Raw genomic sequence first — 12,998 nt, 5'->3', positions numbered from 1 at the left:
GTGAGGGTCTCAAAGGAGAAAGGGGAGGCTGAGGTTTCAAATGGATCTTTATTAACAAGATTTTGAAGCACTTACTCACTGTATCTAATAAATAAACATATAAAATTTCAACAAATTAATCATGCCATTACATGAAAGACAAGGTTTCAAAGATAATAAAAAATAATTATTTGAACTTTTAGCAAGTGTACTTGAGGCACTAGTTAACAAAATATTTTTTTTAAATGATTAATACTACGAAAAACCTCAAATTGATACACATTTAACAAAAACTCCAAACTAATTTTTTAACCAATAAAACTTTCAAACTGACATACATATGACAAATTTACCATTCGTTAATCTTCATTAAATTCTAACATCAAATTGCTGAATTGAATTATAAGAAATGACTGACGGACATATTAATTTGAAGTTTTTACTTTTCATTTGTCACTAGTGTACTGATTTAAAATTCTTCATGGTTATAACCTAGTTTAATGAAAACTAACAAAGAGTAAAATTATCATTGACGTACCAATTTGCGATTTTTCGTGGTATTAACCGTTTTCAAATCAAGCAGAAATCGGGGAAAAGCTGAAGACCAAACCTGTTCTATGTCAGCAGAGATGCGACACAAAAAAAGTGAAGCGAGGGAAAAAAAAAAGAGCCATGCCTGTCCAGGCTGCTTTAAATCTTTAGCTATGATCACAGAGAAAATGTCTAAAAGTTACAGCCGATAATCCAGACATATAATCTCTTAAGTCATTTTTTACCAAAGAAAAAAAAAACTCTGAAGTCATTCGGTCAATAATAATACGAGCAGAGTCTAATGAGCATGCGATACCACTAGATGCATCTTCCGTACGAAACCAGAACATACTGTGGAAGTACCCACACTTTTAGATGAACCGCAAGAGCGCCAACAGATGATACAAGACTTCTAGTAGTAAGGCATGTAGCGAGCCGGCCTTCTGAACCTAGGAACCTTCCTGCAATAGCATGAGGCGGTAGAATCAATCAACTATCCCACCGTAGATAAACAACTTTGGAGAACGAGATACCTACCCGTATCCATAAGGAGAGTAGAAATAAGGAGGTACATATGGCCTCCGGAACCTGTAACCCGCATACGGGTTAAAGCGTCTTGGGAAGTACTGCTTCATACCAGGAACATTGGTCCGTTTTGGCAAAACCTAAGTCATTCATATCGCAGTAAATATCAAATAATTGTTGTTATAAAAAATATTAATTTATCACCTAGATGCTGAAATCGGCCCCAATCCACCTCTTCAAATGCACCATATATGGGTTTTGTTAAAGGATGTCCCATGGACACTCAGTAAAATAATTAAGGAAATATTAGAGTTTCTAATTTACTGACTTTTCTCGTGTCATGTGTAACCACTACTTTCAGAAATGAATTATTTTATTTTAGTTATACTTGACAAGTGTGTGAGGACACTAGTTAACAGGAACTTAATTTTATGTGAAGGTCAACCCCATCATGACAGTAGAGCCAGCATACACTATCCAAAACAAGCTTATGGTCACTGGCAAGTGCTGTGCCATCAAATTCTGACATATGGACAATTAAAAAGTCTTACGAGATGAAGATGTCAAACTTATATGGTTCATCGGAAGTTAAAGTATCGCATATTCAGCAGAAGAGCTGTAAAATAATGGCATGCCACTGGAATATCTTGAATGTTGCTAAGGTTAATCCCTCAAATTATAAATAAGAAGAGTTACCTTCAGCTGACGTCCATGCAATTCAGATTCATTCAGGAGGAGAGCCTCCTGAACAGCTTCAACTTCAAGGAACTCAACATAAGCAAAGCCCTTTGGATGACCAAATTTATCAGTAAGAATAGTCACTCGGTTGACTGTACCACATGATTGAAAATGTTGCTGCACTTCTTCAGGGGTACAAGCATAATCAACCTGCAAGCACCATTTTAAGTCAGAGCCCTTCACCGGCACAATGCATCCAGCCAACAACACGAAAACTGACTTAACACGAATTCTGAACGAGCATCGGCCAACATGCACATTACAGTACATGGGACGTTTTCACATCAGCCACTGTCTCTTACTAGGCAAAATTTTAAGTATTTCAGGACAGTCCCTTTGTCACAAATGCACATACACATGAAGCCATATCATCGCCTATGACAAAAGATCAACAGAAGTCACATGCTTAATGGCAATAGTTTCATGACTAATTCTGAGATCTCTCCTTCTGGTTAATCATCAGGGGGGTTCCAGAGAATTATCTCCAGTCCATTGGAAAGCACATTCAACAGATTTAGCAAGTTCTATTAATGCTCCTTAACAATCGAACCAATCTTTCAAGTCTAGCTCATCGTGAAGAGAATTTAAGGCATCAACCGAGCTTATCTTTCTAGTACCTACAAAGTGGGAAGAAGTAAACTAAATCTTAGTTTTCCTCTTTTCCAACCGCCATTTGCAGACAGCCATCATCTTATGTCAACTCCAAACATGGAACTTCAAACACAGCCCCTCAAGGTGTACGCAACACGTATAGCTTGCGTTCTATATATCCAGCAAACTTCAAGATCATCTATGCACATCCTCCAAATCCAAAACCCAGTTAATAAATTCAGAATAAAGAACACATTCTCAAGTGGACTGAACAGTCTGTAGCCAAAATTAAACATGTAAAGTGTAGGCCGTCAGTGACAACTTGCAGGTGGGTGACAGAGCATAAAGAATGTGTTCTGAAGAAGCAGAATAGACTAATAGGTTCTAAAGGTCAAAGAATCATCATCACGGGGGCATGAGTCCATGACATGCTCATTCCTTGCTCTGAGGAGGTTGTTTAAGGTCTCAAAACAATAATTACTTAAACCAAGGAACAAAAGGCTAAGGCACCTGCATAAACCTAGAAAACAGACAAATACCAAAGACATTCTACTCCGAAACAGAAACAGTCGACCAGCATAATCTTTTCAGAAAAAGTTTACAGTTAGTCCTGTGACAAAAATTTAGGGAAAATACAAAAAAAAAAAATGAACATTACTTTTGGCCCAATGACTACTAATATACCCTCTATTTTTGCAAATATAGTTCATATACCTCCAAGCAAAATCTCAAATTGGAAAGGCCTAATTGCCCCCCTTGAAAACTCATTTTAGCATCTTGCTCAAGGTTAGTTGGCTTTGAGTGGTTTCGGTGGCTGTGAGAATTTAAGATTTAAGGATGGGCATTTTCGGATAAAAAAAACGAGATTTTCATAAAGAGCAACCCAAGGACAATTGATGTGAAGGTGCAAAGTGGTCTCCAAAGATAAAACTCTGTATGTATTTCATATATTCAAAAGTAAAAAGTATGTAACTGGTCATTGAGCAACATAAGGTTGTTTTTGGTATTTTCCCAAAATATTATACCTCCCACACGGCACAAATGAAGATGAAGGCAGAATCTCAACAATTTTTTCAAGAAGCCAAACATAATAAAATTCAGTCGAATCTCCAAAGGTTTTCCGTCGGCGACATGAAAAATTAAGAAAGCTCCAAATAGCTCTTTCAGGAAAAAATAACTATGATATTTTCACTCTACTCGCCTAAAAGGCCAGATTGCAAAAGCTCCCCAATAACAGTTTTCCTTTTCTAAGAAAAAGAAAAGGGTAAACCAGAACAAATAATCCACTGAGTAGGGTCCAATGTCATTAGATGATCAACTACTGTACAGAGGAATAACACATAGGTCTATTGAGGTGAGCAAATCCAATCGATAGTTCAGAGTAGAACTGTCATAAATATAAAACAATAGATTAAGGACACGAGGAAGACACAACCGAACACTCCTCACCAGGTCCGCTATATCACCAGAAGTCCTGAGGCCAATTCAACGGCAACAGCACCAACACACCACCGCCACCACCACGAACAGTAGCAAGAGTATGAGAGCCCGTAGATTCTATGCAAGTCCTAATAACCCCTCACTGACTTGCTTAGCTCGGCTCATCGATTATTTTAGAGCCATCTAACATCTCTCTCAAATACAGAACATTCTTTTCAAATATTCCAGTCCTCGACTTTCAAAATTCTACTCTTTCTCCTTGCGCCAATTGTTTTGCATTTTTTTTTATTCATTCTTGTATTTCTTTTCTTTTCTTTTTGCATCTTCCCTTTTCCTCTTTTTTTTTTCTCTTGTTGGTTCTTTTTCCTCCACAGCGCACATTTTTTCGCCCACACAACAGAAACTCTATGCTCTTTTTCTTCAAAATCTTTTGTTCTTTTTTCTGTCATATGATTTTGCAACTTCAATTATTTTTCCCCACATCTATTCAACTAATGCAAAATCAACTCTGGCTCAAAAGACAGTGAAAAGATTCCTGCTCAATCTATACAGACAACTTGAAGAATGAGAAACCTGCAATCACAGTGAAACATGACATCAACCATAACTCTTAAGGTTGACAGACATAGCATTGTGGTCAAGTCAAAATGAAATGCAGGCAACTCTCTGTTACGTATGAGCAAACGTAAGAGAACCGCAATTTAAAGATCTAGTTTCACAGGCCTGAAAAAGAAAATGTCAGGAAGATACACACATGAGGGAATAAAAAAGACAATCGTAGAACCATAAGATCGCAGGGCAACCTCATCTAAGTCACGAAGCAGATAAGATCAGAAAAACCAGGTAATGCATAGTTTTTTTAACTCGAATATGCACATATAATTTTCTGATAAAAAGCCGGCTTATCCTCTATCCTCACTAGTAGTGAGCAAGATTCTTGTCTCAAGACTTTTGAAAAGAGATCCCATCTACAACTTCGGCAGCTGACCTCAGGATTAGAGTATTATGAAAGAGGAAGATCCTGGTAACCTAGAATTGAAAACAACAATTACTCTTTGCATTCCATTTGTTTGGCCTTAAAAAAAAGGAATTTACTGTTTTCCCATCAGAATTTTAAAATAAAACATAAGATATTACGAGAAAATTTATATGACATTTATATCTTGGAAAATTAAATGAAGCTTGAAATTCAGAAGTTGCAAGAAACTAGTGTGTGTTAGGATGAACACGAAACTAGCGTATGTTAGGATGAGATAAGATAGCTTGCTCACTACCAGTGACTCTACAAGAGAGTTCGTGCAATGGATCGACAGAATGAGAGAAGAACATCAGCATGGTGAGGAAAGCAGCAAGCTACGCATGCATGTGTGTGAGAGAAAGAGAGAGAACAATAGTAGGATTATGTTGAAAGTTCATTGCCAAATTTGCAATATACCCTCGTAATGTCATCTTTTATCTTAGATCATTAGGTTAAAATCGAAACCTAACATGCACTCCCAAAAAATAGATGACTGAAAGACTTTAAGTGACACGTGCTAGTTTTATGTCTTACGCCAAAATATTACTAAAGGAAGTCTAGCAACCGGAACTAAATAACCATTGGCTACAAACTAAAAACAAGTAACAAAACGAAAACTAAAATTAAACACTACGCCACCACTAACAACCATAGCAAACAAAATTTATTCAACTGCAACTACGAATATAACCATCTTCCACCATTAGCAACCCATTCACAAGCAAACCAAAACAAGATCGTCACAACGTGCGTGGTTACAATTCCTTTGTTATCTTTAAAGATAACCAGAGATCTTCACATTTAGATCTGAGATCATCGTTCTGAATTTCTTTTGTCATCATCCCTGGGAATATTTTTCCAAGCACAGATGTATATCATTTAAATTGCAAATGTGGGGTTGCAATAGTCAATAACCTCCATACCCAGAAATGTTATTCTTGGAAGGAAAAAGAGAGAACCTTCAGGAAAACAACCATCTTTGTTATTACGTTCTATTTCAATAAAGTTCTTATTCTTTCCAAAAAAGAGTAACAGTAATAAGTGAAATTTCCTGCTCACGTTTCAAGAAAATGTGTGAGCACAGACAAACATGAACTGAGGAAATTATCACGTAGAAGTATATACAATAGAATATAAGAAATCCATCCCATTAACAAAAAAATGGATAAAGTGCGAAATGTATTGAAGGAAATATCATGATGAAAAAACATCAGAGAATTGTCAGAATCATCATAATCACCAGAAAATGAAGATACGTGTCCGAATGGTGAAAATAACTTGAATATTTAAAAAGAAAAATCAAACTCGCATACTAACCCTCGAACATTTCAAAGTACAAAAGCAAACTACAATAGCTAACCCGAGCCCACATCTTTCATCAAGAAAATCCTTATCAAGATAGCCTACAAATTACCAAGAAATAACTGTCAAACTCACATTTCCAACAAACACAGATCTGTTATCAACTTCCTCCTTGCTTGCTTGAGAAGCAGCTGCACTAGCGGGATCTGTAATATTGAGACAATCACCAGATAGCATCAACACAGCAGTAAAAAGAAAACAGTTGTGTTCACTAGTTCAGGCAGAGTTCCAAAAATGGATCTTAGAATATACATTTGATTGTCTAGAAAACACAAACAAATAAACAGTCAAACAAGGTCTCATAAATGATAAACCGAGCATAATATGTGCGTAATTTCAATGCCCAAAGTGATAATTGCAGATAAGCATGCATACAATGACTTGGACAGACTCTCCATCATCCAGAGAAAGAAAAAGTAGGTATTAATCGAAAAGCATGCTGGTGGAATCAGTAAGTCTTCTAAAAGTAATGGCTCATTTTCTCTCCATCCAGATAATTCTCTGAATATAGTATAGGAGCAAATCACACTTATTAAGTCAATGCTACGAAACCGATATTGCAAAAGAGAAAGGTGTTCCATCCTCACGCCAATATCCAACACAACTGACGAAATCGACGAGATAAAGCATCAAGCAGACAAAAGAGAACAAATTCCAGCAAGAATAAGCTACTGCAAATAACCAACAGAATTACAAGACAACAAGAGAAAGAACAATCGAAACAGCAAGAGCCTGTTCTTCTATCAGACTTCAGCATCCACAAATCAAGGGTTAGGATATCCAAGAAAGCCCTGATATCAATCAAATAACCCTAGAAAAAAAGCCTGAAAATAAAATAAAAAGGAGACCTTGAACAGCACCCATTTCCTTCTCGACCTTGGCCTGCATCTCACGGAGAGCAGCAGCCTCCTCTTCCATTTCCTTCAGCCTCTTCTTCATCTCATCCAGCTCCTGCGTTGTTCCACCATTAAAAAAAAACACACACACACACACACACACAGAAGCAACATCCAGGACCAAGAGCATCTTCCGACGATCAAACAACACAAACGACCACAAAACTACGCAGGCATCGATATCGAGACCGATCGAGAGAGAGAGAGAGAGAGAGAGATACCTTGACGGCGTCGTCATCGGCGGTGGACATGTCGACGTCGGCGTGGTGAGAGTCCACGTCGCCCTCCAACTCGCCCTCCACGGGTATCTCTCCGCCGTACACCTCGTGCTCTTCTTCTTCCATCCTCACTCTCTCTCTCTCTCTCTCTCTCTCAAACCCTCCCCGAAGCCCCAGCTGAATTTGATTAAGGAGATGGAAGGTTTAGGACGATTTTGATTTTTTCCTTTTTCTTTTCTTTTCTTTTTTTTTTTCCAGAAAAAGAAGAATTTGAGATTTCTTAGGAAATTGAAGAATCAAATCTAATTAAATAATATGAATTAAATATAATCGTTTTCTTTTTTTTTTCTTTGGTACGAAAAAAAGGCTAAAATCCGAATGCAAAAATTAAAATTGTTCTTTTTAAATGAAATTTGCCTTGATGCACATGTGTCGCCTAGAGAGAAAACCATAATATTTACCGTGGAAGAGTTTAAGAAACGCGATACAATAAATATTAATAGCTCGTTTTGATTGTAGTTATTTGAATAAGGCTCCACAATCTATTTTCACGAAGAATTAGTGCCACCAAAAATCTCAAATTGGTATATGTATAACAAATTTACCCCAAATTATTTTTTGACCAACCAAAATTTCAAACTGATTCACCCATGACAAATCTACCCAAAACTAGTACAACCGTAATTACCCTCCGTTAGTTTTCGTTAAATTTTACCATCAAATTGCTAAGTTGGATAACACATGACAATTGTGGGGTGTATATGTAACCCTCTGTTTGTTATAGATGTATCAAGTTGCGGTTTTTTATGGTATTAACTCAATTTAACGGAAACTAACATAGGGCAAATTTGTCATATGTATACCAATTTGGGATTTTTTGTGGTAAAAGAAATTAGTTTTGGGTGAATTTATCACAGTTTTACTAATTTAGGGTTTTTGATGGTCAAAAATAGTTTGGGATAAATCTATCACAAGGATACCAACTTGAAATTTATGGGAGTAAAAAAAATAGTTTGAGGTAAATTTGTCACGGATGCACTAGTTTAAGGCTATTTGTGGTATTGACCCTTTCACAAATAACATACACAAGAGAGGAATAATTTCATAATTCCCAAAATGCCCCTGAAATTAAAAGCACGAGGAATATGATTATTATCGCTTTGATAGCGACTCATGAGTTTAATAATCCATAACAAGTTTGATCATATCAAATATCCATATATGTTTGCTTATTCATTTTTGTAATACCATAATTTCCAAAATGGCCCTGAAATTATAAGCAGGAGGAGTATGATTATTATAACTTTGATAGCTAATCATGAGTTGAATACTCCATAACAAACTTGATTATATCAAATATCCATATATGTTTGTTTATTCATTTATGATAAGTCTACTATATAATTTGACAATTTAAAAATATGTTGAAGATTGCAATATAAGGTTAATCATTTTAGGTGTTATCGTATCACAATATTACATTACTAATAGTATCATTGAAATGACAAATTCAAGCGTCAAGTAAAATAATTAGCAATTAACATAACCAGGACGGGAGTTATTATTACTAACACGTCGAGATTTTTGTTCTAACTATTTTTAGGTTACAAATTTGACGTTAATTTGTGTGAGACGGTTAATTTGTGTAAGATTGATTTACTTAGGGATGAAAGAGGCAAGTTGGGTGATTCAGATTACTAAGAAATAAAACCATTAGTTTAGATTAATAGATGCGGTTATTTATTAAATTAACTTGTTAAAGAGTAATTCAAGGGCACTTAAGAAAAGGTTATACGTGTTAATGTGTTGACTTTTCTCGTGACATATGATAATAAATACTTTAAAAATCAGCCGTTTTCTTATTTTCTATACTTACCGAGAGTCTCGGAGCACTCTTTTAAAAATCAAACGTTCTTTTAATTGCCAGCCTTCTCTAATGAATTGTAATCTGTATTCATCCTATCCAAATTCTTCAAATCGTACAATGAAAGCAAAGATGATGTGAGATTTCATAGTTAATCCAAAGATAACTCCGTATACTTCTTGCATGGAAACCGAGTGTTACATTCTCGGATCTCATTCCATGTGACGGACCTACAAAAGCAGCAACAGACACAAGGTAAGAGTCACCTTTTAATCAGTCACAAAAACATCAAACTTGTCACATTCTCCTCTTGTTAAATAAATTGATCCTCGAAATTTCTCTAATTTAATTTTCAAACCACCTTATCACTTCAATAACCTAAACGGATGTAGAAAAATGAAACGCCTCGAAATTGGACCTCGATTTGCTATCTCCCCAATCCAAATAGACCTGCAATCAATGTTGCTAAGCAAGTTGTTCATTACATATTCTTGCGACAGGAAATGCTAATCAATAATACATCAAACGGATGCTATTCGGTAATGCATGCAATATAGCTAATCCTGTCGAAATACATGGATGGCTGCATTAGTAGGATTCTAGAGGTGGCTCCATGACTCCAAGAGATGCATCCCACCGTGGAACACTTTGCCCTTACAAGATTCAAAAGGTGGCTCCCATGTGGTAGCATTCTGTTTGGGCGGCACTTAGTTCCCACTATGCACAAAAAATCAAAGTCTCATATCAGATCACGGTCCTTTGTCGGGGAGAAAAGTTAATCGTGGGACCTAAATGATCAATGGGGTAGATGCATTTGGGGTTATACGATTTATAAACCAAGCAATAACTTCTTGTTAGGCACATTATTGGAGTCCACTTTTAGTAGGAAAGCTCAAAGTGTAAATTGATTGTTTAAAAAGTGATTGAGATAGAAAGTTCTAAACGGGTGAAACATGACAAATTGCATTTAATATCTTAATAGAAAATAAAAGCAGTTAATTCTTGGGTCCAGCGTTGGAAGGCTTCTTTGGCAATTCTTGGTCAAGTTAAAGGAGCCCATAAAAATGTTTTGGGCTTGTCTCTCTCCTTCAACCAACACCATCATCGTTCTCTAATTAAAACTTGATCTGTGTCCAAAGTCCTATGAAGCCCACAACCAATAAATATGCCATTCTTCAAGAGTTACATAGGGCAATTTCTGATGTTCAAATGGTGTGGTATCGTCTCTTGTATAGATTAGAATTAGCTTTTCTCTTCTCTAGGAATTTTCAGGCGCTTTTTGAGCATTCTATCACAGTCCACTCGAATCAATCATCACGTATCAAGCATAATAATTTTCTCGTATTTTCTTTTTCTATATGATAACATTTTGCATACGGTGATTGACTTGGATGGACAGAAACGTTGTCCATAAGCACCCCGAAGAACTCCATCTAAGAGATCCTCTTTTCTTGACATGAATATTGAATTCATGACATGTGGCTTTTGCTCTTCTTGTTCAAAGTCAAAACTCCATGTTTCTTAGTATCCTGAAGATCTTGCACTCTACGGCGGAGCTTGAAACTTGAGTGGAGCGAACTTTCGATGGTTCCAGCGCGGGTTGTTATCCTGGTTAGAGGAGCCGAGCCACCACCCTTGTGATTCTGCACTACGATGGCGAAAGGCTTCTGCATCTGGGGAGTTTGTTGGATAATGCTCGCCGCTGGTTCCTTTCCCTTGCCTTTTCTCAAATGGATTTCCTTAGAGGCTTCAACATCTCTTGAATCTGACCCGTGTGGAGAGACCATCGTCAATCCTCTCTCCGGTAGTCGCTAGGGTTGCAAAGTTGGAGGAGGCCATTAGTCTATAGTAAGGGGCCTTGAGGAGTTTTCATGAAGATATTGAAAATCATCTCCTTATCATCATCAATGAATGGGAGGTCCGACTTGGACGGCCTACTCAAGCTAGTACTTGGCAATTTCTCCATGTCCTAACGAGTAGGAGCGATCTCTATGCTGAATCGGTACTACTGGACAAACACTTCGACACGGTCATTCCATGCGAAGAGGTCACTACTCGGGACCAACTGGGAAAACCATCGAAGCACCGAACTAGGGTGGCTTTCTTGACAGGTCTGGTGCATCAGCTTGGGCTTCTTCGATAGCAGTCATTTTCATTCCAAAGAGCCTCAGGTGAGTCACTGGACAACAGGTACCATTGTACGTACTTGTCGAACTCTGGTAGCTCGAGCTTTTCTGGGATCTTAATGTTAGTGAAGAATCATCTCATATCCTCAAAGCGAGTTTTGGTTACATCGCCCAGCCTCCCAATGGCTTTGATCTCTTCTTGGAGGCGGGCCAACCTTTTTCTCTTCAGCTTCCCCTTTTCCTCTCCTCTTCGTCTTTCGACTTCTGGAAGCTCGTGAGTTGTTGTCCCCTCCCATGGTCTGGAGAGGTCTGATCCTTTAACCGGTATCGCCACAGGAGGCGCTCCACCAGCAGCTTCGTTTGTCTCGAAGTGCGTGGCCATACTAGAAGAAACGATCGCAAAATCTTGTTGAACTTAGCCGAGAGGTCCCTGAAGTTCTGTTCAAAGGCGAGGAAGTGGGCGCCGGTGACCGAGGATCTTTCTCGTGCCATTCTGGTCTTAGATCTAGTTTGGATCGGACTTCGGAAACCATGGTGGTTTTCAGGATCTATGCTTTCACGACTTAATAAGAGTATAACTAAAAAATTCAAGAGAGGTTTACCTTGATGAAGATCTCTGTACTGACCATGCAGTACTACATTCACAGTGGAAGTATTACAAAACCTAGTAAAAATTGGTGCACAAACCGTGGTGGATTGCTGGACTAGGCAATGCTAATACGTGGGTATAACGGTTTCCACCTCAATCCTTCCCGATCCTTGGGTCAACGAACGAGAGGAGATGAGCTGACGGTTTTCACGCTTCCGGTCGCACTTATCACGACAGTTGTAGGTTAATCACCCTCCTTCTAACCTAAGGGCTCCTAGCCGGTCTAGGTCCGACCATTTGTTATGTACGTGAATGCAATGTAATCTTGTGATCAGATCATGTGCAATTAGACCTGTCAAGCTAGTGGGTAGGGTTGGGTCAAAAATGGACTGACCCAAATATACTCATTTAACACGTTTTGACCCATTTTCAAGCAATATAAATCTAGTGATCCATACCCGATCTAACTCATATCCTATTAGGGTGTGGTTCATATTTTCTATTGACAAGAAGACACGTGGGTCGCACTTCAAGGTGAGCAAACGGGGTCACGAGGGCAGCGCCCTTGACCCGCTAGAGGGCTTTTATAGTTTGAGTCCATATTTTTTTTTCATTGGGCTTCGGTTTATGAATAGATATTGCTATAAATACTTTTTTTCCTTGTAATTGAGTGGTGTAACGAGAGGTATGATGTGCTAATTATAATGAAATCGTCTGCTGGATGTAGCCATAACTTAAGGTGAACTAGGATAAATCTTATGTTAATTTCTCTCTCTCGCTTTACGCTTTAATTTGTTGTGGTTGTGCTCTGAATCCCAACATATCCAACTCATTCCCGATCCTATTCATATTACTATGACACTTTCAGATTTATCCAGTCTAGAAAAAATCATACATAAACCGATGTGAGAGTATGGAGTAAGTAAGCGCAATAGATAATAAAGACAAAATCGTAAAGGTGAGTTTGGTTTAATTTAGTTGTGAACCCCTTTTTTACATTTATTGAATACAACTAACGCATATATCAATCCAACCCATGATATATAAGTTAATAAATGAGTTTATGATCCATTTTAACTAGTCTATGCACAATAATTTCAGAATTAACAACAAAAAACATG

At 37.6% G+C, this 12,998-nt stretch overlaps 1 protein-coding gene across 1 annotated transcript; it reads right to left on the bottom strand.

Moving 5' to 3' along the window:
- Positions 1–665: 665 nt before the first annotated feature.
- On the bottom strand, positions 666–7,494 carry LOC115739403 (polyadenylate-binding protein 2). The gene is made up of 6 exons (XM_030672475.2): positions 7,302–7,494; positions 7,033–7,135; positions 6,260–6,330; positions 1,732–1,923; positions 1,048–1,175; positions 666–971 (listed from the first exon to the last, which is right to left on the bottom strand). The coding sequence occupies exons 1-6, from the start codon at positions 7,422–7,424 to the stop codon at positions 923–925; spliced, it is 666 nt and encodes a 221-aa protein (XP_030528335.1). The 5' UTR covers positions 7,425–7,494; the 3' UTR covers positions 666–922.
- Positions 7,495–12,998: the final 5,504 nt, after the last annotated feature.

Source organism: Rhodamnia argentea, chromosome 11 (genome assembly GCF_020921035.1).
Source record: "Rhodamnia argentea isolate NSW1041297 chromosome 11, ASM2092103v1, whole genome shotgun sequence".
In the NCBI taxonomy this organism is placed as follows: domain Eukaryota; kingdom Viridiplantae; phylum Streptophyta; class Magnoliopsida; order Myrtales; family Myrtaceae; genus Rhodamnia; species Rhodamnia argentea.
Note: the sequence above shows the minus strand (reverse complement) of the source record. Positions and strands in the feature narration are given on the sequence as shown.

Coding starts and splice junctions, on each gene's coding strand:
- LOC115739403 (XM_030672475.2), bottom strand. CDS start 7,424: ATGGAAGAAGAAGAGCACGAGGTGTACGGCGGAGAGATACCCGTGGAG. Junction 7,136..7,301: donor CCGATGACGACGCCGTCAAG/GTATCTCTCTCT, acceptor GGAACAACGCAG/GAGCTGGATGAGATGAAGAA. Junction 972..1,047: donor TACTCTCCTTATGGATACGG/GTAGGTATCTCG, acceptor ATGCTATTGCAG/GAAGGTTCCTAGGTTCAGAA.